This window comes from Dermacentor andersoni, chromosome 9 (assembly GCF_023375885.2).
Source record: "Dermacentor andersoni chromosome 9, qqDerAnde1_hic_scaffold, whole genome shotgun sequence".
NCBI classification, from domain to species: domain Eukaryota; kingdom Metazoa; phylum Arthropoda; class Arachnida; order Ixodida; family Ixodidae; genus Dermacentor; species Dermacentor andersoni.
This window is the reverse complement of record NC_092822.1, coordinates 27,135,615-27,163,246: the sequence shown is the minus strand read 5'-3', so window position 1 is coordinate 27,163,246 and position 27,632 is coordinate 27,135,615. Positions and strand designations below refer to the sequence as shown.

At 46.5% G+C, this 27,632-nt stretch overlaps 1 protein-coding gene and 1 non-coding gene across 2 annotated transcripts in view; one reads left to right on the top strand and one right to left on the bottom strand.

Annotated features, from left to right (window-relative positions):
• Positions 1-27,632, bottom strand: part of LOC126527508 (sodium-dependent dopamine transporter-like) — a 35,256-nt gene that overhangs the window by 2,523 nt on the left and 5,101 nt on the right. The window contains exons 3-15 of the mRNA XM_055068786.1: positions 26,678-26,817; positions 25,719-25,850; positions 24,983-25,152; positions 21,225-21,346; positions 17,793-17,925; positions 16,941-17,075; positions 14,787-14,890; positions 13,883-14,007; positions 10,622-10,728; positions 7,644-7,775; positions 6,182-6,281; positions 5,006-5,106; positions 231-395 (exon numbers count right to left, since the gene is read on the bottom strand). Of these exons, the coding sequence (XP_054924761.1) occupies positions 231-395; positions 5,006-5,106; positions 6,182-6,281; positions 7,644-7,775; positions 10,622-10,728; positions 13,883-14,007; positions 14,787-14,890; positions 16,941-17,075; positions 17,793-17,925; positions 21,225-21,346; positions 24,983-25,152; positions 25,719-25,850; positions 26,678-26,817 (1,666 nt within the window). The remainder of the gene's footprint in view (positions 1-230; positions 396-5,005; positions 5,107-6,181; positions 6,282-7,643; positions 7,776-10,621; positions 10,729-13,882; positions 14,008-14,786; positions 14,891-16,940; positions 17,076-17,792; positions 17,926-21,224; positions 21,347-24,982; positions 25,153-25,718; positions 25,851-26,677; positions 26,818-27,632) is intronic.
• LOC126527547 (U2 spliceosomal RNA) lies at positions 9,273-9,459 on the top strand. The gene has a single exon (XR_007598796.1). It is a non-coding gene; the product is annotated as a U2 spliceosomal RNA (small nuclear RNA).

The window sequence follows — 27,632 nt, the reverse complement described above, 5'->3', positions numbered from 1 at the left end:
GCGGTTCTCAAGGGTTGGAAGGTTCAGAGATGACTCAGGTATAGTGACGCTAGTTTGGTAAGAGTATTAGCGGTAGCAGAGTCATAGCAGCATCCCTCCCATCCCCCATCACATGATTAGAAGCATTAATCGCCGCAGGCAGGGGGTGGGGTGGGGGGGAGGTGCGGGATCCGCGCATCGGACAGACGTAGAGAACGCTTTCGTGATGTAACAACGAGGCGTGCACGTACCATGTCGACCCGCAGCCAGTGCCTCAGGGCCATCACCGGAACGGGCAGCAGGCTGACCCCGCTGGACACCCACATGAACACGGCCACCCACGGGGGGTACTCGTAGTCGCCGATGGTCAGCGACGCTGATCCGGCTCCTTCGCTCACGTACACAGCGGCACACACCTGCGTGAGGGCGCCAGAGTTATCGCTCCCGGTTTGTTTCCTTCTCTCCCCATTTATGCTTGACAATGACGTTTATTTGTATCAGTACATCAGTACGTGACGCGAGGGGCATGCAGAAAAAGCTGTCACATGGACAGCTTGACGAAGCCGCAGGCCCCCGCATTGGCGTTTGCGCGCCCGTTAGCAAACACAAAGGCAGTGCATCATTGTTTACAAATGCCATTTACACAAAATTGACCATCGCGAACCATGCGAAGCAAATGAAGAAAAAAAATGTGCTCTAAACAACAGGGCATAGTAAAAAACATCTCCAACCAATAAGGACAAAAAAGCATTGATAGGCATTATGGTATCGAAACTGTTCGAAACACGAGGGTGAGAAAGATATGATCAAAACACAAGCCGTAACAATAACATTTCTCATACAAACTAAACAAAAGAAAAACCAAGAATATAATGTATGCAATGGGACTCGTTAGTTTCAATCAGGAAAAATTTACGAAAGCCAGGGAAACACTCTAGTGCAGGCAGAAATGTATGCTTTTACCCGCAGCCTTGCTTAACGCGACACGTGAAGGCGTAATACGACTGAGGAAGCTTTCTCGTAGAACCTCCTGTTCAAATACTTGGGAACGGAAAGTTTTTTTTTTTTCCCCTTGACAACTGCAACACCGATGTTGGAGAAATTTCTTGCATTTAATCGTAAAAGTTAGATCTACAAACTGTAAGAAACGTATTTCTTATTCAGGCCGTCGACTTGTTTTCTTGCCGAAAGAATTTCTGAACATCCCAAAATAACAAAAAGAAAAAACGACAGAGAATAAAATTTACAATTCAGAAATGAAAAAAAGAACGCTAGCAATATTTTTTTATTCGCCTATTGAGAAATTTCAAGTGGCCAAAGTTGATGTATCTTACATTGTTCACAATTATACAACTAATTTGCGAGTAGGACATCTGCGACACCCTTGTAAGGCACTGTGACGATTTCAATTTAACTTTAAACATATACCAAATTTGCTCACTTGAGGTGCTCTGATTGATGGCTTTCTCTTTTGTTTTGTTTTCTTTTCTTTTCTTTCTTTTTTTTTTACAGAATTGCGATCTCAGTTTTTGGTGCACAGTTGGCGAATCACAAACTTTACGCTTTGGTCTCTTTTTAAGCTTTCCAATTTCCGGCAGTTTCCGTGAACAAGACATTCGAGGCTTTAAATTAACATTTAGATTCCTACAGTTGGTTTAGTTCAGCTCGCTGTCTTGAATGCTACAAATTTCATTCAAATCTTGGTCGTCAAAATTTAAATAGTTGTGTAACGATATCCTCCGTTCTTCCGTGTACACGTATATGAATAGGGACACCAAGGTGTTCCCCGAGATAAAGCTACCTCTTAAGAAAACGCATTTCAACGAGTCTTATCGTCGTACCTGAATTTCCACAGACCATGTCATTATTAAAAATTATGGCTTGAGTTTTACCGGGTGAGGTAGTGCAGGCGTAGGGGAAATAAGGTATAAGCATGGCTTCACTGTTAGAATTTACAACACCTGCACGGCAGCGGCACGCGCCACGTATTAAACATTCTTTATTAAATGCTGGGGTTTTACGCGCCAAAAAACCACTATTATGAGGCACGCCGTAATGAGGGATTCCCGAATAATTTTGACCACCTGGGATTCTTTAACTTGCACCCAGTGCATGGTACGCGAGCGCTTTTTTTCTGCTTCTTTTTTTTTTTTGCATTTCGGATCCGTTGAAATGTGGCCGCCGGAGCCAAATTCGATCCCACGCCCTCACGCTTAGCAGCGCTGCGACAAAGCCATTACGCCACCTCGCCAGCTGTAACGCTTAAGAATAATGCACGAGCTTGGAGCGTTTAAAAAATTGAAGCTTCAGACACGAGTTCAATACTCCTGAATTGAAAGTTTGCTATCACATTTTTCTTTGTTGTTCTTCAATGTTCGTTTACATAGCGGGGAAGTTGGGACAGCGAGTCGTTTTTCGCGTGTACAACATCGCGAGTCATTCAAACTTTTTCTCGCCTTTTCGGTAGCACCGCAGAAAATCGTCTCGAATTCTGGTAAAAGAGTAGGTTTGTCGCCGAGGTGCAAACTCACTTTCTCAATGTAGTGAAAGTAACGCATAAGAGTGAGCCGCGAACGAACAGCGTGAAATGAGTTTCTCGGGCAATAATGATGTGCGAGGAAGCAGTCGGTTCACAGGGAGTCACTGAACGGATGCGAGTAGTACCTGCATTCGTTCAGTGTCTCCCTGTGAAACGACTACTTCCTCTCACATCATTATTGCCCGAGAAACTCATTTCACGTTGTTAGTTCGCGGCTCACTCTTATGCGTTACTTTCACTACACTTGGAAAGTACGTTTGCACCTCGGCGACAAACCTACTCTTTTACCTGAATTCGAGACGATTTTATTTATTGCTTCAAAACCTTTATTTATTTAAGCTATTTTCGTTTTCTTATTTCTTTCAGCGGCTCATTGTGTGAGTACAAGCGCTCGAAAACTTTATATTGCACGTTCTCAAGGTGTTCTGAAAAAAAAAAAATAAAAAAATTCGACCATTGACTGAGTTTACATTTAGCAAAAATATGATGGGGAGCGCATACTAGGGGTGATGTTCCGGCAACACTTAATGTGTGTAGCGTAATTAGATGCTACAAAACGCTAAGCCCTCATTTACTGCCTGTTTAGAGACGTTACAATGTTTCTCCTCTGACGCGGAAAAAAAACTAAAAGTCGCAGCAATAATATGCCGGGTTTTTTTTCTTTAAGGGGATCTTTTTTTAAATCGCTTGTGGAACACAGCCCACATGCGTTTACTGAGGTTGATTACTCGACAATGCGGACATTGCTCACACAATGGAAACCAAACTGCATAACTGACTAAGTAACAACAGATTTCTAATCAACTTTATAAGTAATTACTGTATTGCACATATTGCAATATGCGAGTTGAAGTAGTGATTTCAAAAGGCACATTCACTCGAAAATAATTTTGTATTTAGCCCAAAATTTGGGATATTAGCTGTCAAACCTGCTATAAAGATGCATTGTTGTTCCACTTACAGTTTAACAAAACGCCATTTCACGCTATGAAGTTCGAAAATGACTGGCACACAAAGAAACAACATTCATTCTTTATTGATAACATTAACAAAATACTAAAATATGAACACAAATTACGCAGAATTTGTGAAAGCAAACTCCGAAACTGCTGCAATTCTCAAAACTCGTTCCAAGTGGATATGGCTTTTGAAGTAATCGGTTACAATCCAATTCATCAATTAGAATATATTATTCAGAGTAAGTATGTTCAACAGATAATTACTGAAGCTTAGTTTTTAAGTCAAATATTAATTTTCATATCTCGCCGAAATAATGCTCGCCTCTGAGATCAATCCAATTCAAGAAGAACTGTGGTACATGCCACGTGTGATTTCTGAAGTTTGTTAATGATACAAAAGTAAAACGTATTTGGAGAGACTCGGGGCCAGTGTATGTACGAGGTGTACCGAAAGTCTGAAGCGTGCAGGGTTAAATATATCTTTTCAAAACGTTTACGGAACACTCGTTTTCTGGGTAGATGCATACGGTATAAGATGCGCCTGATTAATACGTCCTGTCTCTTTGGGTGAACTGAACAAGGCACGCACGCAATTTGCATTTCGCTGAAACAGCAAGCACGTTCGGGGCGATGTTCGATGAAAGTTTAAGCAGCGTAGGTTAATTACGCACTTTGTAGAAAGTTACCTATTCAAGCGTTCCAGGTATTTGTTGTTGGTGTGGTAACTGCGCGCTTGTGCACACGAGACCGAACACCGAAACTAGGAAACAAGAGCGTCTTGTCGAAAGTTTCCCTCCGGGCTAAGAATTACATAGTTCGTGCACTTATTATCATCAAAAAAGCTGCATTGCGACGTAAGTAACTACGACTTGCTCAAACAAAGAAGTCAATATGCACAACCATACGAAGAAACAATCAATGAAGCCAGAGAATGCCCAAGGGAAAGTTGATTGCTGCGTTTAAGTGAAATGTAGAACTAATAAAGTAATGGTAGACGAAAGTGGACGAAATAAGTTTGCCGGAGGCGAGAGCAGAATTCGTATCTTCCTCATTGGGCTGGCGGTACTTTTCTAACGTGACGCCTTACCCGCGGCTTTATTCCCAGTGGCTATTGCTTAGTTCGAGGTCGCGGGTTCGATCCCCTCCACAACGGCCTCTTTTCGATGAGGGAGAAACGCAAGAAAAAAAAACTCACATTTGCTTAGGTCTAGGTGCACATTAAAGGACACCACGCGGTAACAATTACTCTGAGCAAACCCCCCTCCCCCCACTATGGCGTGCCTCTCGGTCAGATCATAGTTTTGTCACGTAAAACGCTAAAGTTTATTTACCTACCCATGTCGGCTCAAACAGAGTTAGCACGCTGCCCATCTGATTAGGTCAGCAACTGTTAAGCGTGTTCTCCGCATGATGGTTTCGGCACGTTAGACCGCATAACTTGTTTAACTACGCTTGTCGGCTCAGCTGCAGTGAACATCGGGTTCATTTCATGAAGTGAGGGAGCGATATGCGTAGAAAAGAAACTTACCACCAGGATGGCGGGAGCGGAGAAAGCCCAGCAGTAAACCCAGTAGATGCCGACTGGGTCCTTGAGCATGTACTCCAAATCGAAGCATAGCCTGCGCACGCCTGTAGAATTGCCAGACAAAAGAAAAGTAGCAGATTTTTTTTTTTCAGAACCAACTGACAGTGAAAGAAAACTTGATTTGTGTTAGTGCTGATGGAGACGGTTATTCTCCTGCTGTGGAAAAGTAGGGAATGGTTACATCTTAACCTCTCATCCAAGCTCAGCCAACCAACCAACCAAAAAATTTTGTTCACCCTAAAGTTACATGATTACATATTTTTATACAGGTGAACCTAAGAACTTCATGGAAAAGAACAGGGCTTCGTTTTGTAATGCGTAGGACTGTAAAAAAACTTCGAGACAAATAAAAAAATAAATATACACGTGTTCAAGTGATCCTGTTGAACGTTAGTAAGTGGGGCACAATATAAAGCTTGCACAAAAAAAAAACATTCAATAATATGGAGTTATTTCTTCGAGCTCGAAAAGTGAAAAATGGGCAAGCTGCATGGTTAAACAAATTATATGATGAGGATGATGTCACGTTATGAGCAAAAGCATTCTAAAATGTTGAAGCTGTCATTAATTAGTGTATTCATTAAGCATGACGCAGCGCAACACAATAATTATAAATTTACGAAGCACTTAATCTGGCTACCAAAATCACGTGAATGAATATGTACAGCACACTTGAGCCATTTTCGAAAGTTGCAACTTGATAACTCATACCACTGAACCCTTTGGCAGAATCACACCTTTAAGTGACCTAGAAGCATACAAAATTGCATTCGTTGCTGTGCCCGCGGAACAAGTTGTGGCAAGACGTTTATCCATATGTTCTATATGTAAGCAGACTGTGCAATGGCGGGAGCTGGGATGCACAGCTGTACGATAACAATCTGGCGCATGCAGCAGTTGATGTACTTTGATAACTCATACCAGTGAACCTTTGGCAGAGTCACACCTTTAAGTGGCCTAGAGGCATACAAATTTGCATTCATTGCTGTGCACGTGGAACAAGTTGTGGCAAGACGTTTATCCATATGTTCTATATGTAAGCAGACTGTGTAATGTCAGGAGCTGGGATGCACAGCTGTACGATAACAATCTGGTGCATGCAGCAGTTGATGTACTTGCCGTAAAACCATACGAGGCTGATGACTTGCAATAGGGAGACGATGAAGAAGAGATTGCGAGCGAGTCCTTGCTCAAAAAGGTTCTGAATGTAAAGTCCTCCCTGGTGGAACAAAAATAAAGGAACGCGTGCAGTATTATCAACACCTAAAGGAAACCTAACCGAATTACAATTCAAGCACCAATTACTACTTAACATATATAAGGAGGTGCCTCGACTAACATTTGAGCAATTGATATCTCCCTAACGCATCACATGAGTCGCTAATTTTCGTAATGACACGCGCAGACTTCGTGAAGTCATACAACAGAAGTCATTGAATGCTAACGTTTTGTTCCATTTAAGAATGAACGGTACCGTATCAAGCACGTTCAACAACAGAGCCCCCAGTCATAAAGTGACGTGGACGGCAAATACCATCGCTTTGATTTTGTCTTCGTGTGAGAACTTGTTTTTTTTTCTCACATAGCCTGTGGAAAGCATTGTTCCGCCTTCTTGGTTAGATCCGGAAAAGGCGTAAATCACTCGCAAAAGAAATCGCAGTGGCTAAGAAGCTGAGTTTAAGACTTTTGTTTGATTATTTTTTATTTTATTTTGTAGCCCAGCGGATGACCTTTAAACAGTAACTTGAACGTTCGTCGATCGTGTTCCTCGTATCTCGCTTTGCTATTTCTTCAGATGCGCGAAGTACACGATCGCACTCGGTTCTGAAAAATTAATGCGAACACACACAAAACAGCGTGCATCTCTTAGTATACGTGGAGCTGTTTGGGCGAGTAGGTACATATTGACTTCAGATGCGCGCCGCATGGTAAACAAGGGCATAAAAAAAAGACACACACATGATAATAAATCGCAGGGACAGGAACACGCCTATACTCTGTTTCCTTCAAAGCGTGCAGTGCTGTGGAGACTAGCAAAACTTTTTGCGGTAGCTGCATTCCCATCAAGAAAGGTTCAATGTTTTCAGCAACAAATATATGAAATCGTTCTTCATTTAGGCTGAATTATAAATGATGAAAACAAATTTTATTCCTCAAAAAGTAATAAACTTCGCGACACCACTGTTAAAATACGTTGTTTTATGTTACTGTGCTTTCCGTTGTTTTCCTTTTCGAAGTTTTCTTTCGTTTATGCTTTTTTTTTTTTATTCCTAACCCTTGGGGCAGCCTCATGCGCAGACGCGGGCGAACGTGTGCGACCATGCGGCTCGATCGGGAAATGCGCGGAGTGATACATTTTGATTACCGCACTTCTTGCGCAGCTTATTCCACAGCGCTAAATGGTACGTGTGTTTACGTCAGTCTACGCTACACTGTGCTAAGCTTGTCCCTCCCTCTCTCTCTCTCTCTCTCTCTCTCTCTCTCTCTCTCTCTCTCTCTCATTGTTGTGCTTGTTTATCCTGCGCTACACGCGCGTAATGACAACGATAGTGACGATAGTGACAAAGTCACAGGCACGCACCTTCGTGCAGAACGGGATGCTGCAGGCGTAGGCGAGCCCGCACACCACAACGAGCGTCCAGGTGTAGGCTCCGCTGGTTGCGTAGTTGAGGACCGCGGTGATCTCGGCCACACACGTCTTAACGAGCAAGACCTGCGTAGTTCGACAGTTTTAGAAATAGCGTTCGTTGCCTTGCGTACGTGAAACGTAACCATCGTTGCGGTACGTTACGGTGCGCGTCCCTTCAAGCGCAGAGTTTCCTACAGTATACTAGAAGGAACTATGTCGCTGCAGTCGACCCACCATGGGGAAATAAGGCAAGTACGTGGATTTGTCTGGTCTTCGTGCTTGTGCATTCAGACCTTCTTGCGGCTTTGTATATTACGCTTTATGTGCCGGATATTTCTTAACGTGCACCCGCCGTGGTTGCTCAGTGGCTATGGTGTTAGGCTGCTGAGCACGAGGCCGCGGGATCGAATCCCGGCCACGGCGGCCGCATTTCGATGGGGGCGAAATGCGAAAACACCCGTGTACTTAGATTTTGGTGCACGTTAAAGAACCCCAGGTGGTCGAAATTTCCGGGGTCCCGCACTACGGCGTGCCTCATGATCAGAAAGTGGTTTTGGCACGTAAAACCCCATAATTTAATTTTTTTTTCTTAACGTTCGTTACGAACGTCCAAACATTACGAACGTTAAGCTCGCAAAATAGCCGTGCGTTATCACTACACTCGTAAACCACAGAAACCCAATAACGCTCGAAGCATGCGCAGTAAGAACAACGCTATTTCTTTACGCAGCGGTTATTCTTGATACTTGCTTCATTTGTAATGCGTTATAGCATCGTTCTTCAGCTATTCTTAGTCCTACCATGCGTTATCTCTTCCCGTAAGCAAACAACACGAGGATAGCTGTGTCCACAAATGATTCCTATTAAACTGTCACGGCTCATGCTTATGCCTGCAGCACGTTTAATTTCGCTGGAGGTATCGGCTCCATGCGGAAGTCAGAGCCTGTAATTTATAACGTTCCTTTTTCTTTATGCTGCGCTAATTGGGTGTCGCAACGATACAGCGATAGCTTCGGCCTGGCCACGTTGGAGCTAATCACTACGAGGGAAATAAAATTAAATATTTAATAAATTATTACAAAATAGAAAGAAATGGCGGTCACCGCCATCTTAGCCGATATTTAACTATCACGTAGGACCGTCTGTTGACATGACGGAGGCCGTGACCGAAGAATGAAGAAGTAGGGACTTAGACAGGAAATGTGTAAAAGACAAATTTAGAAGCCCGATTTCCGCATGTGCAGTTACAACACGGGGCTTATTTTCTACCTGACTTGCCTCTGTGAAAGATACTAGCCGAAAAAAAAAAAAATGAGCCATTCCGCTCTCACCAGCGAAGCTGTTTAGCACACGACACAGAGATAACAGAATTTTGAACACAGGTACGAATTCATTTATACCGTGATTCTTATATACCTTCGCGTGGACCACGGGACCGCCGCCCCGAGGAGACGGAGGAAACCAGACACGCGTGACGTTTCGACGGGACCGTCACCATAGGATAGCGAAAGGAAAGGACGTGCAAGGAAATTAGACGTGCAAGTGCTTGGAACAACGACAAAGAGAAGGCGGTGCGAACGTAGACCTGGCCGGCGCAAGTGAAAGTGTAGTATTTGTTAATATCAGTTTCATCTCTGATGCGCGTGCTATTTAGACCCAAGATATTGAACTTATTTCTGTAAGTCGGCGGAGAGCTTGAAGCCTGCTTTACCTCCGCCGCGGGTCGGCCTGGTGTTGCGCTACTATCTTCGGGATGGGCCCATGGTTTATGCACACGCACAGAAAAAATGCGCGGAAGCCTAGCCATAAACAGCTTCGCTGTAAAACAAAATATCAAATCGAGACGTGCGAGATCCAAAACGTTCTTGTATCTTTGCGTTTCGGCCGACTCGTACGGAAAAACAAACTGAGGCGCTGCAAAATAAAGCTTTTTCCGATAAGGACAGAGACGGACAGAGGAAAGCCTTCCTTGCTGAAGTTTCACCTTGTCAGCGCTTAAAGATACATCGGTTATGTTCCTACAGGCCCGCATTTATGACTGGACCCGCTGTATCAAGTATACTTGAAGTGGTAAACACTATGTGAACAGTGGAAGCCTCTGGCATCGAGCCAACGTTTAAACGAGGTGACTTGGCTTCCTCAGGACCACTTACTGCGACGTTGACTGCAGCCCAAGATTCCGTTTTCTTTATATTTTTTTGGCCACTAATGATTCTTTTAAGATTAGGCTTTACCACGCTAGCTCAATACATAGAAAACCATAAATAGTTTTGCCCGGCTCGTCTTGCTCCACTGTCACGTGCGCACCCGCCAAGCGAAATGAACACCCAAGTGTTTGAGGACACGAGGCAACCACGTCTTCAAATTGTATTGTGTTTGTCCCTATTCAAAGCGATATGTCAATAACGTTTAGCTATGGATTTATTTCGATTCATTTCGTATCAACCCTGTTGATCTCACAGAAGGCGTTTATCGTGATTGTTCTATACTCATGCCGAAAGTTTCACTCTTGCTACAAAGATAACGATCTGACAAGGATAACAATCACAATGCTGTTTGAATCTTGCAATGTCGCGTTTCGCAGCTTGTGCGTACTGCGAAAACTAACAGAACGACCAATCCTATTACAATTTACTGCTTTTTGCTCGATAAGATCCTAAGAAACGAAGGCTCACACACTGTCGTTGAGAGTGGGTGCTGAAAAAGAAAGTGACACTCCAATTTAGAGCAGTTATTTCGGAATTACAAAAAAAAGAAACAAAAAGAAACAAACTGTGCGCTAGGCCTCAGCGGCGTCACTCTTTCAAGTTTACGAGCTCCGAGCCTCTCATGCATGACACCATGGTTCGAAGTGTAGACATTCTTCCAACTAGGAGACGTTCGTCAGTGGCAACTACACCATTGGCTGTAAAGAAGGGCTTGGTGCTCACGTTCGCGGTCAGGCCCGTCGCAACGAAGGAAGTGAAGACGAGCGCGTTGCATATGGTTGGGGACACGCAGGACACCACGAGCTGCGCTGTCGTCACCAGTTGGCGAACTGCGTGATGACAGAAAATCACTGAGAGTTACAAAATACACTTTAGACGACCAACTACTGGCATTTCCCCACGTGTGATCCAGAAGTACTAACGACAAGTTCAATCATCGTTTCGCGCTTTTTGCTCGATAACGTCCTAGGAAACGAAGGCTCACGCACTGAATGGGGAGCGTGCGGTGACGTAGAACAATTGCGCGCTAGGGAGGTAGGCGAGCGGGCGTCTCTTCCTATGGCGCGGCCGTGATTGGCTTCCCGCGCATGTGAGCGCATGCGCGGAAAGGTAGGCGTGCGCATATGAGCGCATGCCTACCTTGGAGGTAATCTGCGGCGGGTGCAAAGTCTGGGCTAGCCAAGATGGCTGGCGAGTTCGTGTGCGCGGTCTGCGCGCAGGCCTAGTAGCATAATGTGAAGTTTCGTAATAGTTCTGCGGAAACACGCAAGGTGTAGAGAACTAATTAAGGGAAAATGTGACATCCACCCAATCGTAATAACTGATGCAAGGGAAACACATAAAGGTTCCTCGAAAGAAAAGCCTCGCAGTTGAAGAATTCGTCCTTGCCCGGGACTCGGATGGTAGAGCGGCTGCCCCGGAAAGGCGGTGGTCCCGGGTTCCAGTCCCGGACTGAATGGTTAAACCACCGAGCTTTGCCGAGTTGAAATAGTTTTGCAAGTGTATATGCGCTCGAGACATTTTTCAGATTTCCGACACTCTTGCCTCGTGATAAGCGTTCTGAGATGTCACGATCGATGCGAAACGCACCCTTCGTTGAGCTGTGCTTTTCGGGGCTGCTATTGACTACGGGAAACTTGTGCGCAAGTTAAAGCGCTAGCGCTGAATTAAAGCGCTAGCGCTGAAATCTGCTACGTGTACTTTTGCACCTTCAGTATTCAGCCTGCAGACTTCCACAGCATACCTTGAAAGCGGCGTAAAACGCGCCGCGACGAGGCGACCCAGTTTTTGACCGCGGGGCTGCAAAACAAATCGATGACCGAATTCAACCGCTGCCTTAACGGTAACCGCGCCGTGCCCACTTTCTTGCACGAAACCTTAAGTGCATGTCGGTGCGCCACGCCAAGCCGCGTGTTTTCGTCCGCGAAAAGAAATCGCTTTGTTCGTGGTCCAGATGTAGAAGCATCCATGGAACATGCCTGAAACTCGGGAAGGCTCGTCAACTTGGAGGCGCACACGGTGGGAAATGCGCCGGAATGCACCACGATAACCGAACCATATTTATTTCCGGATAAAGCGCGCCTTCTAATGGGGATGCGAAGGGCGGGAGGTGGGGAGGGGAGGAAGGGGGAGTGCAGGGCAATAATGTACTTGCATTCACTCTCTGATCTCGTAATTCGTGTAGAAATCACAATGCTTCACGAGTCCAAACAAAGCAGAGGTTCACAGGAAGGCGGAGCTTTGAAATGATGAGCAGTGGTCGGAAGTGGAGTCTCGGTAGTGGACGTTTCGACAAGAGATTGTGTCTTCGCCAGGGCCAGCGTCGATAATCAAGCCTCCATAAACTTCAATTGCGTACTTCGTCTGGACTTGGTGCCGCAGTCTATTGATTTTTCTAGAACTTTGTTTAATTTTCCCTCTTTGCGGGAAAACTGCGGTAATACGTTGTTGCGGCTCGAGGTGGGGTTTGGGCCAGGAATCCACAATGGACATCGACGAGTACGTCCGCAACAGGAATGCAGAAAAAATGGTTTATATTACATTACTTACACTGGCTCCAGATACGGAAGCCCACTTCATGTAGGAGCACATTAAACGTCTCAGTTCACATCAGGACACGTCAGCACCTTCTCTCTCACTGCACCGAGGTCTCCGCTTTTAATAACGTCATCTTCCCTAGGCGACTAGTCTAGGGAATCTGATGACTGCATCGCGGCCAATCACAATCGTCGAATGGGTTGCAATATCTCGCCCATGATATCGCACAGTTCCGCCGAACTCTGCCTCCTATGTTGCTCCTTCGCCCCCGCTAATGGCGGAAGTGCGTAGCAATCTGGGAACTCGAGGTCGAAGCCGTTCCCACGTAGCATTCGACGTTGGCCCTTTTCATCAACTAGTTCAAGTTGTGTGGTTCAGGTAGAGGGGTCTTTGTTGACCCGCCAACAGTCGGCGTCAACGCTGTGTCGACTTCTGGATAGGCGCTGAGAAGTGGGAGGGGGGGGGGGGGGAGTTGCCTCGTGCTAAACGTCGAGGGAATGCTCGTCGCCGTATTGAGACATAACGTCTGTGCCGCCCGCATGAAGTTTGCCACTTAAAGCCGGCTATATAGTTAGGGGACTTGCAAACAGCTTTCAAATAATTTGTGACCATAAAAGAGACAATTAAGACTGCGAAGTCAGGAATAGAAAATGCGACAAGCAGGGTTCGTAGCAGGCGGCTTCGATATCCTGTTAGACGTTTCAGGTCAGACGTTATTACGTACTGGTATGTTACCAACGTGAAAAACCGGTTGCTTTTATACCATGGTTCGATTCGAATCGTATTCGTAACGTAACGACAAGAATATGCTTAAACCACTCGGACACACTTCCCCATGCGTAAGCTTTATATATGAGAGAAAGGTTTTACGAAATTCTCACCGGGTAAATTTTGAAAAGGATTGACGGTATGGCGCATGGCGCATTACAAAACAATGAGCCACCTCGGTGTGTGTGTGTGTGTGTGTGTGTGTGTGCGTGCGTGCGTGCGTGCGTGCGTGCGTGCGTGCGTGCGTGCGTGCGTGCGTGCGTGCGTGCGTGCGTGCGTGCGTGCGTGCGTGCGTGCGTGTGTGTGTGTGTGTGTGTGTGTGTGTGTGTGTGCGTGCGTGCGTGCGTGTATTTGTGTGCGTACGTGCGTGCGTGTGTGCGCGTGTGTGTGTGTGTGCGTGCGTGCGTATGCGTATGCGTGTGCGTGTGTGTGCGCGTGTGTGTGTATGTGCGCGCGCGTGCGTGCGTGCGTGCGTGCATGTGCGCCAATCTATGTACACGAGCCTGCTTTCTGCATTTCGGCCCGATCAAAATGTGACTGGGAAATGAACTATGGGGACCTCGTGCCGACTATGACAACGCCGTAGCCACTGAGCCTCCGCGGAGGGTGCAAAAGTTGTGTCCCTCAACACGAAGTGCAGATGACAGCGCGAAGAGTATAGCGCACTTGGTGACTCACAAGTAAACGGCACGGCGGGCGTGATCTCGTCCTCCGTGTTTCCGGGCTTGTAGATCCAGAAGCAGGTGGTGAGGGCGATCAGGTCGCAGGCGGTCATCTCCGCTACTATGGTCCAGGCGGCGCACCTGCCGATGCGACAGCGTCGTGTTGGCGTCGCGTCCGAACAAGAGCGCATCGATTGTCGGCACCACGGTACACTTTGATGCCGAAGCAGATCGAATGCACAGTCCGCCAGTTTACGGTCACATGCGGTATCATTATGACGAACGAAGTTCTCACTCAGGGTTAAGGGGAGGCTTTAGCTCGGGGCTCTTAGCATCGGCGTTTAGCATTGTTGTACCCGGCATCTCTTCCAGAAAGATAATGCTTCACCGGCGAGCTTGCCGCTATGAAAGGCCCTTCACGCTGCATCGTCGTTTTCTCGGGACCAGGGAGCTGGCGACAAAATCAGCGTAACCACGGGGGGGGTGGGGTATTCTGTAAACGTCCACCTTGTGGACTGTCCATTTCGGCGGCTGCTGATTGGATGTAGCTGTACGAGAGAGGATGAATACGAGCGGCCCCAGCCAATCAGCAGCGGACGAAATGGACAGTCCACTAGGTGGACTCTTACAGAATAGCCCCCCAGAGCTGTGGGGCGAGCGCCCGCCAGCTCGTCTCAGATACACTTGCCACCGAGCGCGTTCTGCAGCGAGCATCACTAGGTCTTTCCCTGTGACGGCCTGCCAATGTCACTAACAGCAGAGTACATTCACTCAAAGGGTCAACAAATTATTCGCATGACAGGGCTACAGGATATGGCCGATTGTGCAAAACAACGAACGGCAGAAGAAAAAGTAAAACAGAACAAGGCATGGGTGTGTTCCGCCCCTTGAACGAACGCAAAAATGTGACGTCACCGTACCTTTCGAAACAGCTTCCGTACTTGCACCGCGAGCCCAGAAAGAACACGAGACCACTGGACGTGCCCAGAGAAAACAGCGAATGCTCGGCTGCGTCGAGCCACACCTGAAATTAACAGTGCATTGCGCCAATACGCGCATTACTACAGCGCACTCCGGAGCCAACAAAGTGCTAGAGGAATGAGAAATTGGCAACGCATGATACATGTATGGTAGCAATGCTTTGCAAGCCAACCTCCTTAGATGCTTTTTGAACCCATGACACAAGGTGAGCAAGGCCTCCGTACGGAAGCCTAAACATCTTGAAGTTTTTTGAACCATTTCGGCGTTTAAACCATTTGTTCGGCGTTTCGCTGCTTCCATTTTCATCAGACAATCTTTGTGCGCTTGACATACTGGGTCACGTTCAAATTCACACCCCAGTCATGGCTCACTCTGGGAAATGTGAGGTAATCTCGAAGGTCGTCCTTATGGAGAGTGCGTGCGCCTGAAGAGACTGTGGAGCCGGAAACACGTCACGGGCGCCTTGTTTTTGACGCGTACCACCTATTACAACAGCTTGGGGACATCAACCCTCATTAACTGTATGCTCACAATGCCCATCCATCCACTTATCCTTGCACGCACGTCCGTCCGTCCATCTGTGCGTGTGTTGTGTCAGCCGTTGATTCACGCACATACGCACCCGTCAGTAGGTTCGTACATCCATGGATGATACCTCTTGGAAGCGATATTATGACGATTCGGAAAGCGAACCATTCGCTTTCCCTCGCGTGATTAGTTTGAATAACCCAGTACTAGAGAGCCAGAATGGCGCTTTTTGCCGGTGGCACATTCTTGAACAAAGAGGCGAGAACAAGCAAACAATTCGCTTTCCGAAATGTTATAAGACTGGACCCCTGGGCATTGTCAAATGCTGCCGTGCTATCGATGGATGGCGTCCAAATTCAGCGCCGAGTGACAGATTTCTCAGAGTAGCAGAATCAGATCTCGAATGCCATTCTTCTGCCGGCCGTATGCGCCAGAAGCAATTGCAGAGCCGCATCGGCCATTCTACCCCACTGGCGTTTTCATCCAACCGCAAAGCGCGTAGTTGCTCTGCAAGCCAATGACAGCCGAAAAGGCGGCGAAATTTACAACGCTCACAATTGTACCACCCACCCAGTCTGCCCGGCACCACACATATTTTCCAGGAGCATGATGGCACTGTTCTGCCTGCGTTTGGTTTTTCAAGCTCCATCCATCGGAGTTCAAAGCCACGCAGCAGACGTCTGGAAAAATTGCTTTGTCACGTTCATCTTCTATCAACCTTCTCGATATTTTCGTGTTTTTCTTTTTCCTTTTTCTAAATGTTAGGCAGAAGCTATGGCTCGGGAGCTGGTATCTGAATACACAGGAACGGAGACGGTCTTTTTTCTTTTTTTTTTTTAACAGCGAAGCTGTTAGGGCTAGTTCCCCCAGGATCGTGTCCGTGTGTAGGCAAAAGATCCCGAAGATAGTGAAATGCCGGGCCGACCATGGCGCAAGTGAAGCAGGCGTTAAGCACTCGCGATACGTGGGCCGATCCCCAAGATAGTGCAATAGCGGGCCGACCCGCGGTGGAGGTGCAGTTCGCCATTAAGGGGCCCACATACACAGCTTCGCTGGTCATCCTTCTTCACAGAGTGGAAGGGCACTGAGTGTTTGGTTATTGTTTTGTATGCCAGGCTTTGAGATTCGCAACTCTTAAGGTGCCATCAAATAATCACTTTAATAGAGAAGCATGACCTCTCTGCGACAAATTCCTGCAGCACCATCTTGTATTAAAAGTGTTGTCTTGAACTGTAGCGATTGATTGGATGATGACGGACATGGCAGGAACAAACAGTGCTTTAATCCGCCAATTCTGAGTTTACAGGGTTGCCAAGTGCGTTTGTATTTTCAGTAAAAACATATTCGGGCATGTAACGGCATTCAAGCTACATAGTTGCCAACTGGCTTTGGATACTTGACTGCATATAGTAACAGACACACTACATTCAGCACCTGCTCATCGGCAACATATGAGGGCGCAGTGTAAAGCACGTAAAAGGGCTTGCCCGCGTGGCACCATAATTATGATTCTAGAATTGGAGTCGGAAATTGGAGTTTACGTGTTTGAACTGGGTCTGACTCACCTTGCTGCTGGCCAGCACACTCATATCCGGCGTCAGGATCTCGAGGAGTCCTCTAATGGTGAAGTGTTGGTAAGTGCTGTCGACCATGAACGGAACGAAGCACAGCATCGCCACCCAGAACAGCGCTTGGTAGACCTGTCATCGAGGGGGCCCAACCCTCCTGTTCAACATTGGCTACGTTCACTTTCACGAAAAGTGGTACACGACAAGTAGCATAGCGAGTCCAGATGTTTATTTCCAAAATATATTCGCGGCCGATAGATTCTTAAGAAGGAACCTTTCTTTATCAGAACTGTCCGCACAGCAGGAATTCACTTGAGAAGACACAAATAGCCTGCGGATCACTTTCTGGCATAATCCACTATAGTGCGAACCAGTTATGGTTATCTACAGCCGCTCTGATATTACAACAAAGCTGTTTACCTCCAGCTACCATATTTTTGTTTGCCACTTGCTTTAGTTGCACGTGCATTGGGGTTTATATCGAGTGAGGCGGTCGAAGTGCACCCACTGCTGTTTTCGCGTAACTCTTACATAATGAGCAACAGGCCCTACTATGATGCCGAGCTCTTACAGTGCTCCATCGTGTGTATACGTTCCTTTTTGTTTGTTGCTAAGCAACGGGCGCCTATACTTAATGCTGCTCTTACTTTCCTCGTTCGTCTCTATCTAAAAATGCAACTGTGGTGCTCAACGACCCCTAAACTACAACAGCGGCTTACTCTACATAGTCAGTGGAAGACTCCGGGTAAATCGTGCAAGCCACCTGGTGTTCGTTAACGCATGCACAAAACCGCGGTGGGCAAGCCTGTTTTATACTTCTCTGTGCTGTCATCGCCACGCGGCACTCACAGCGTGAACGACGTCCGGCTTCTGGCTGGACACGCCGAACACGATGACCCACACGACCGTCATGAAGACGAGCAGTTCCAACCGCATGGCGCCGATCTCGTGGATGCCGCTGCTGCGCTGGAGCACGTAGTCCCTGCACACCGACCTGCCTTGTTTGCATTGCGACTCGACAGCGTGTAGTAAAGGGCTGAAACTCGTGTTAGAGCGCAGAGTCGACGAAACATGAAGTATGAAACGCAAACAAGCATTTCCTCACAACAAGCGCTCAGTTGCGAGTGAGCCGAGATGTGCGCGCTAGAAGGGGGGGGGGGGCAGGGGGAGGGGGGTAGGCGGAAGGTTAGTGCGCATCTTTTCCCCTATACTCCAGTGGCGGTAGCTGAACTCGGGCGCGCGAGTCCTATCTTGGAGGCAATCTGCGCTGGGTTCGAAGGCTAAGCCAGCTGGTTATAGCTGATGGCGTCGTGTGGGCTGTGCTCTCGCGCACTTGTTTGACGTTGCAGCCAGGGGCAGCACGAAAAGGAATCCGCTCGCTGCTGCTGCCGCTTTTTCATCACGCCAGCGTTCTGACAGCGACTATTCGCGATCGTCGAGCGAGTTATTTTAGCGTTTGCCTGCGCTCGCGCGAGAACAGGCTTGTATTTAGTATCTAAGCGAATGTTTACAGCAGTTTATGCAGCTTGAAACGACTAACCTTTCTTCGCATGGATGTCTAATAATTTGCTATCGCAATCAATTCTTCGCCTCTATGGCGAAACTGACAATTTTTTTTTCGGTTAGCGTGTTCAGCTTTATATAACTAGTTCATTGTGGTTGTCTAGTTTCAATGTTATTGTTATTTGTGCTACAATATGGCCTTCTTCTGTGGGCCCTTTTCAGGACTGCAGTATTCTTGTAAATAAAGAAGTGAGTCAATACCTAACTAGCTAGCTAGCTAGCTAGATAGATAGATAGATAGATAGATAGATAGATAGATAGATAGATGGATGGATGGATGGATGGATGGATGGATGGATGGATGGATGGATGGATGGATGGATGGATGGATGGATGGATGGATGGATGGATGGATGGATGGATGGATGGATGGATGGATGGATGGATGGATGGATGGATGGATGGATGGATGGATGGATGGATGGATGGATGGATGGATGGATGGATGGATGGATGGATGGATGGATGGATGGATGGATGGATGGATGGATGGATGGATGGATGGATGGATGGATGGATGGATGGATGGATGGATGGATGGATGGATGGATGGATGGATGGATGGATGGATGGATGGATGGATGGATGGATGGATGGATGGATGGATGGATGGATGGATGGATGGATGGATGGATGGATGGATGGATGGATGGATGGATGGATGGATGGATGGATGGATGGATGGATGGATGGATGGATGGATGGATGGATGGATGGATGGATGGATGGATGGATGGATGGATGGATGGATGGATGGATGGATGGATGGATGGATGGATGGATGGATGGATGGATGGATGGATGGATGGATGGATGGATGGATGGATGGATGGATGGATGGATGGATGGATGGATGGATGGATGGATGGATGGATGGATGGATGGATGGATGGATGGATGGATGGATGGATGGATGGATGGATGGATGGATGGATGGATGGATGGATGGATGGATGGATGGATGGATGGATGGATGGATGGATGGATGGATGGATGGATGGATGGATGGATGGATGGATGGATGGATGGATGGATGGATGGATGGATGGATGGATGGATGGATGGATGGATGGATGGATGGATGGATGGATGGATGGATGGATGGATGGATGGATGGATGGATGGATGGATGGATGGATGGATGGATGGATGGATGGATGGATGGATGGATGGATGGATGGATGGATGGATGGATGGATGGATGGATGGATGGATGGATGGATGGATGGATGGATGGATGGATGGATGGATGGATGGATGGATGGATGGATGGATGGATGGATGGATGGATGGATGGATGGATGGATGGATGGATGGATGGATGGATGGATGGATGGATGGATGGATGGATGGATGGATGGATGGATGGATGGATGGATGGATGGATGGATGGATGGATGGATGGATGGATGGATGGATGGATGGATGGATGGATGGATGGATGGATGGATGGATGGATGGATGGATGGATGGATGGATGGATGGATGGATGGATGGATGGATGGATGGATGGATGGATGGATGGATGGATGGATGGATGGATGGATGGATGGATGGATGGATGGATGGATGGATGGATGGATGGATGGATGGATGGATGGATGGATGGATGGATGGATGGATGGATGGATGGATGGATGGATGGATGGATGGATGGATGGATGGATGGATGGATGGATGGATGGATGGATGGATGGATGGATGGATGGATGGATGGATGGATGGATGGATGGATGGATGGATGGATGGATGGATGGATGGATGGATGGATGGATGGATGGATGGATGGATGGATGGATGGATGGATGGATGGATGGATGGATGGATGGATGGATGGATGGATGGATGGATGGATGGATGGATGGATGGATGGATGGATGGATGGATGGATGGATGGATGGATGGATGGATGGATGGATGGATGGATGGATGGATGGATGGATGGATGGATGGATGGATGGATGGATGGATGGATGGATGCTGCATAGCATACTAAAAACTTGGAGGATGCTTAAGCTTCGCCTTTATGAGTGGAACGCGATAGCATTCAAAGATCCCTGTCTGCTTCTCACGCTTCCAGGCAATTGCAGCTTATGTAACCGTAATGTTTACTGGGAAACGCTGGCGGCGAACGCTATGTACGAAGGCGACCTTTCTGATAGAAACCCGTCCTCTTGCGTGGTCAGATCCCGGAGGTAGTGCAAAGCCGCACAAGAAGAATTACACCTTCTTCAGGTTTCTGTTATTGTTTCGCACTTCTCATATTTAAATTTGAGAAGACGACATAAAAGGTATGCGCTGCCGGTGTTTTGTTTCATGACATTTGTTTGTAGGCAGTCATTCTAAAAAAACTCCGAGCAATAACTTCAAGAATGTAAGACGAGGTAGGAGCAACCTTAGTGATAAAAAGATGTGGTAATGTAACGCGCAGATATCACGCGTCATATAGCAAGGCGTGGCATATACATATACCTAAATATGTACGGAAGTTTTTGCTCACGGACAACTCCGCTGACGCCGACGCCGACACCGGATCTTCTGCGACACTGGGCGGGGCCCCTTAACGATATTGCGTTAAAATACGCCGATTTCATAAAGCGCGTACATTATGCGCGTCCTTCCCCTTCGATGGCGGAGTCAAACGTGTCGTCACTTTGTCTCTACCTTCGGCAGAGAAAGTTCCCGCGATTTCGAGAGTAGACACGAACGTCCTCGTACGTGAAGTAGGCCTCCGGCGGTGTCCGCGATGCGTTGATGCAGTAGGTGTCGCTCGGCTGCGCCAGCGCCTCACTCTCGTTGACGGCAGGCTGGACGAGCAGCTGTACGTACTTGCAACGAAGCTGCATGTCGAGGAGATGCATGCGACAAACGCTCAAGAGAGCACGTCAGCGAGTTGGCATGCGGTTGTCGGTAGCTTTAGCCTGTCTGTAATCTGTACCTGGCATTGGTCTTTTTTTTTTTTTGATGACTCATGCAACACAAAAAAAAGTTTTAAATGCTTCTCGGTTGCACATATTATTGGTTACATAAAAACCGGACACGCTGAACGGAGTAACGGCACTGATGTCGACGTCGTGTGACGCTGTGCGTAACAACAACGCGTCTGAAACATTTTTGTCTTGGATGAGCCATCAAGAGGGGAGAGTGACAAGTAATGACTATGTTACTGCGAACGCTTTCATTCAGGAAGCTGAGTAGAATATCATCGCCATAAAATTAATGATTCCGTCTTCTCCTGTTAAAAGGTCCCGTGATGTCGCTACCAGCGCACTGCTGCTTGCCGTCTACGCCTTCGGTACGGCGGTATCCCGTAAACTATCAAACGCATATGAGCAGACTAAAATTCACTATTGGCCTTTCAGATTAACGAAGTGATCGATCAGACACTTGACTGACTGATTTGGTGATTGATCAGTCAAATGATTGTTTATTTCTTCATTCAATTTGTGAGTGATTGGTTGATTCATTGATTGATTTTTAATGTTCCTATTCAAAGCACATTTTCGTAGAAACGTCTTACGCTAAAATTGTTTGTAAGAGCATTTTTCCGCAATCCTAATGCGAGACGTATCATTAGCGAATGGTGCTAGCCAATGTCAGAAAGGACTTGCAAATGAAAAACTTTCTGTATTTGTGCCCAGCTGACTTTAATTTATTTACTTATTTTATTTATACATACTGCAGCGTAATTTGCGCTATAACAGGAGTGGGTTGAGAAAAGGTACAGAAAGTGCATAGGAGTATACAGCGGTAAACACAAGTGAACACTTTTACAAAGAGCACTGATGAAAGGAAAATACACAAGAAGTTATATACAAAGGCTACCGGGCATGGGTGAGCACGATTATGCATCTAGGATGGCGGTTGCGAAAACTCGGGATGAGCATGAGCGAATGGACCCAGGTAATGAATTCCAGTCTTCGATTGAGCGGGAAAAAAAGCTGAATTTGAACATGTTAGTACGTGCGTAGTAGGGTATCAAGTTTAGGTCATGATGTCTTCTCGTTGATGATCCTGGCGCGAAGTTAATGTAATTATCATTTGAGAGCCTAACCAAAGAATCGACAATTCAATGCAATAATTTTAATGATTTCACACGGCGATGAGAAGAGAGTGTGTTTAGGTTCAAGGAAGAAAGTGTTGAAGAGGGCGAATAGTCGCGATCGTAACGATGACATATAAATCGCACAGCTTTTTTCTGTATTCCTTCTAGCTCATTAATCTCTAACTGCTTATGCGGGCTCCAAACTACAGATGCATAATCAAGAACAGGGCGGATCAGAGATTTATACATTAGTAACTTTGTGTCTTTAGGATATCGAGTTAGCGTTCGCCTCAAATAACCTAATTGTTTTAGTGCTTTACTGCATATGTAATCAATGTGTTTAGATCATGACATGTTATGCGTGAAAATGACACCAAGATACTTATACTCCGAAACCTTATCTACAGCACAGCCATTGAGCGAGTAACTAAAAAGGGAGGGGGAAGATTTGTTGCAGGAAGACATGAGAACGCTCTTATTGAAAGTAATGTTCATTTGCTAAGTGTTACACCAATCGCAAAACCTAGAAAACGACTCTTGAAGGCGATAATAATCATTAGAAGAGTTAATCACTTCATATAGAAAGCAGTCATCAGCATAAAGACGGATGTTAGAAGAGCAGTGAAGTGGCAAGTCGTTTATATGTAATAAAAAGAAGAAGCGGCCCAAGGACGGAGCCTTGGGGCACACCTCACGTCACATCAACAGTAGCGGAGTCAGTCGAACTGTAAGAGACGAACTGGGAACGAAATGAGAGCAAGCTTAAAATCCAGTTAACTAAATGAGGATTATTCAGTACAGCATTAAGTTTAGCAATAAGTTCAGAATGTAAAACGGTGTCAAATGCCTTCGAGAAATCTATAAAAATGGCATCAACCTGGTTGCCTACATCAAGGTTAAATGAAATGTCATGCGTGAACTCAGCTAGCTACGTTATCGTGCTAAAACCGCGCCTAAACCCATGTTGCATGCCAGACAGTAAATTATTTGATTCCAGAAAGAGTGTGATGGGCTTATGAATGACGTGCTCCAGCATTTTGCATGACTGTGACGTCAGTGAAATTGGCCTTTAGTTCGACAAACAGTGCTTATCTTCAGATTTATAAAGAGGGAGCACTTTGGCTAACTTCCATGAAGAAGGTACAGTAGCGGATGATAAGGACTTTCTGAATATGACTGACAGATATTTCGATGACCTCAACGAATAAAGAACAAGGAACGCATTGTGTATCCCGTCCGGACCGGTGCACTTCTTAACATTCAGGTTTAATATAAGGTTGAGGATGCCTTCGCAGTTTATCTCAACGTCACTGATTGCTTCAGAAGAAACTCTATTGGTAAGTGTCGGGACAAAGTTGTTATCGGAAACAAACACGGACTGGAAATACCTGTTGAAAGCATCGGATATCACCGCCGGGTCGTTGATGACGTCATTATCTATTCTGAAAGAAGTTGATGAAGCATCGCGAGGTAAAATAGAAGACCAAAATTTTCGTGGGTTATTTCTTCACAAATTGTGCAGGAGAACGCGAAAAAAAGAAATCCTTGGTCTTTTGCAACTTAAGATTGAGTTCTTTCTTTGCCTTAACAAATGACTAAGAAAGGGGGAGGTGAGGGGGAGGAGTGCTGATTGAGTAATTCATTGAAAGGTTTATTTGTTGAATGACTGATTTAATAATTTTTTCAATGAATGGATAATTGCTTGACCGTTAGTTTACTCTTTCATTCCTAATGCTCCAGTCTAGCTGACGACCGACAGCATAGTTGCTCGATTGATTTACTGACCGATTCATTGATTTGATTGAATTTGTGTGCAGTTGAACGGCTGATTCTTTTATTGACTGATTCATTCATTCTTTCATTCTAAATGTTCCGGTTCAGCTGACTTGACTGACTGAATTGTCGCTCAATTTATTATTGACCGATTCACTGATTGAATCTGTGAGTGCGTGACTTATTTCTATAGGTTAGTTGTCTGATTTAATCATTCTAAACGTTTTTCTTCAGCTGACTTCACTGGCCGATTGACAAATAGTTGTCACATATATTGGTCTGTTGATTAACTGAATTTCTAAATATCTGAATGAGTGATTAATATTCAATTGAATTTCTAAATATCTGAATGAGTGATTAATATTCAATTGAATTTATAAATATCTGAATGAGTGATTAATATTCAATTGATTGATTGATTGATTCAGATTCAATTGATTGATTGATTGATTGATTGATTGATTGATTGATTGATTGATTGATTGATTGATTGATTGATTGATTGATTGATTGATTGATTGATTGATTGATTTGTGCGTCGGATCCCTGTTCCAATGCTGCTCGACCCGATTGCGCAAGCTTTTAACTTCCGCTGTCAGCCACTTGAGCTTCTCGGCTTGCGCGCGGTGTCAGGAGGGGCGGAGCGAGAGCCACGTACGAATTCGGTGTCCGGCGTGATGCAGTCCGTGCTCCAGCTGTCCCTGCAGTGGGCCCACGGGACGCTTTGCGCGCTTCCGTAGAGAAGGAAGAACACCGCGTAGGTGACTCGCAAGGAGTGGCAGGAGGCGAGCAGGAAGCAGTACCACACGGTCACGTAGCCGATGCCTGCTGCCGTACAGAAACAGGCAGAGGCGTGAACACGGGACTTCCAACTTGTACAAGGTGCTTGAATCCGCCTGAAGGATCTCGCAGTCGTGGGTTTCATGGAACGAGCTAAGCTACAGGTTCTTGTGGCGATACGGGCGGACTTCCACCGCTTTGGAGGTGTCTAACAGAAAAATTAACGTGCGACGAGCGTACGCGAACTCACCATAGTGCGCACCAAATCGTGAGTTTTTTACAAAGAATTACGAGGTATAGAAACGTTTCCTTTGATAAATGTGAGACATACAGATGCTCCTAATCATACTCGTACAATTGAACTTTCTACAGGGCTTTATAACGTTGCATGGAAGTGGCTAAAATATAGGCGATGTACGCACAAGTGCGTTTGGTTAAAAGCCCAAAGTAGAAACACACGTGATAACGCAATGTTAGCCAAGCGTGGTCGAAATCATTGCACATCGTTTACAGGCCCACTTATAGGTACGAGAAGAATTCACTCGCCGCCGCGAGCTCGTGACGTCACGCTAGAGCAGCCTCGCGCGTATACGAGCCTCCCTAATGACACTTGCCATTGAGCAGGGGGAAGCATTTGTTGAGCCTGGTGACGCCGGAGCCGACGAACTGGCCCATCGCCAGCTCCAGGTAGAACACGGGCTGGGCCATCAGCACGTAGATCACCATACACGCCAACAGGAAGGATGCTGCGGCAGCACGGAATCAACCAGTTGATCGCGCTTCGAGAAAACTGTTCGCTGAGCTTAGCTCGAGCACACTCGTAGAAGTTATTACAGAAATGCAGAGAGTCACTGCCCATCGCGTGAAGAATTATATGAGGGCTGAGCTTAATGTCGAAAGTAATATAATTGAGCAGAGTTTGACTGCTATACGAGTGATAAATTACTCTAGTTGCTTGTGTATACGGCAATCGGTTGTAGACTCTTAAATGTGCACCCTATGGGGTGTATATTTGCCCCACAACAATAATCGTGATCTGTCTTACTTGCGTTTGCTTCCTTGAAAACGCTGCGCTCGCTACTTTCCTGTCGAGAATGCTCTGTCTTGCTGATAACGGGCATGCCGTTCGTGACTTGGAAGTATTTGGGCTCGCCGCGTTAAAGAAAGGAAATGCGGACAAGACAGATGACGATTACTGTTGTGTGGCCAAAAGGGTGTAGTTTTGCTTAAGAGTGTATGTGATACCGTAATTACTCGATTGTAACGCGCACTGCAATAGGTACTGTCCAAGTATTCCTCCCCCCCCCCCCCCTCATTTCCCTAATTTCATATGAGGGGCAACATAACATTCTCCGGGGCTGTTGTGATCGTGATAACGAGGCATCCAACAGGGACGACGATTGAGGCCCGGGTCACCTAGTATCTGATGCAGTTATCGTTTATTTACTTATTTCTTCAACTGATAACAAACACATATTTCTCAATCACTTATGAAGAAAGTCTAGTGATGACGCAGTTAAAGCAATGAAAGGTCAGAGGTTTTCTTTTTTTTTTCACGGTGCGATGCTCTCACCTCCGTGCTCGGCCATCAGTGCGGGAAAGCGCCAGAAGCCGGAGACGCCCAGGCAGAAGCCGAAGCTCACGAGAAACGCGTCACGCCGGTTGCAGTGGAAGCGGCTGTCCGTCGTGGTCTTGGGAGACGCCGCCGTCTGGCTGTGTCAGAAGAACTTCAGTTTGGCCTTAGTTGGTTTTTACTGCATATCATATTGACCGCAAATAATGACGCCCGTGTCGTTTATGTGTCCTCTTCCGCCGTCCCCGTCTTTATTTGCGGTCAATATGATATGCAGTCTGGCTGTGTGTCGTGGCGGCATTGCGAAACGCTGACGTCACAACGTTACAAGCAGCTACAGAGTGTGTGACACGCGCGACGTAAGTCACGGACGCCTGATGAGCGAGACCAAGATCTCCTACAGTTTACTTCGGGGTTTTGATATCGCGTGACACTTTCGTAGATGAGAAGACGTCGCTTATATGCCCCCGCCATCTAAAGCCGGACGTCTGCGCCGCATGACATGCGTATATCGCGAGCACGTGAGTCTCGATGGTGACGTCGGGCTACGTAGATGGTTTCAAGATTGAAACACAGCGCAAGGACAACAGAGGGGGCAGAAGAGAGAACAGAGCGCTTGTTCGCTCTCCTGTCCCCTCTGCTTTCCCTGCGCTGTTTTTTTTTTTCAGACTTTAAAGCATGTTTTGCAAACAAACCCAACCCTACATCCTTCTTACGGAGATGGCATATCTGCCTGGTGTGGGCACAGGTGTGTGCGTTATTTATAGCACATGTCGGTAGCGCCCGCCTCCTCACCAGGTGTGAACGGGTTAACGATAACGTTAGCGATTATGGCGAGAATCTGCTGCAGTAGACGCCATGTTCTCACCCCGCCCCCGCCCCGCACCTCCCTCTCCCCACCTTCACTCCTACGAATGTTCTCGATGGGCTTTGTACAGTGCGCTTGGCCTCGATA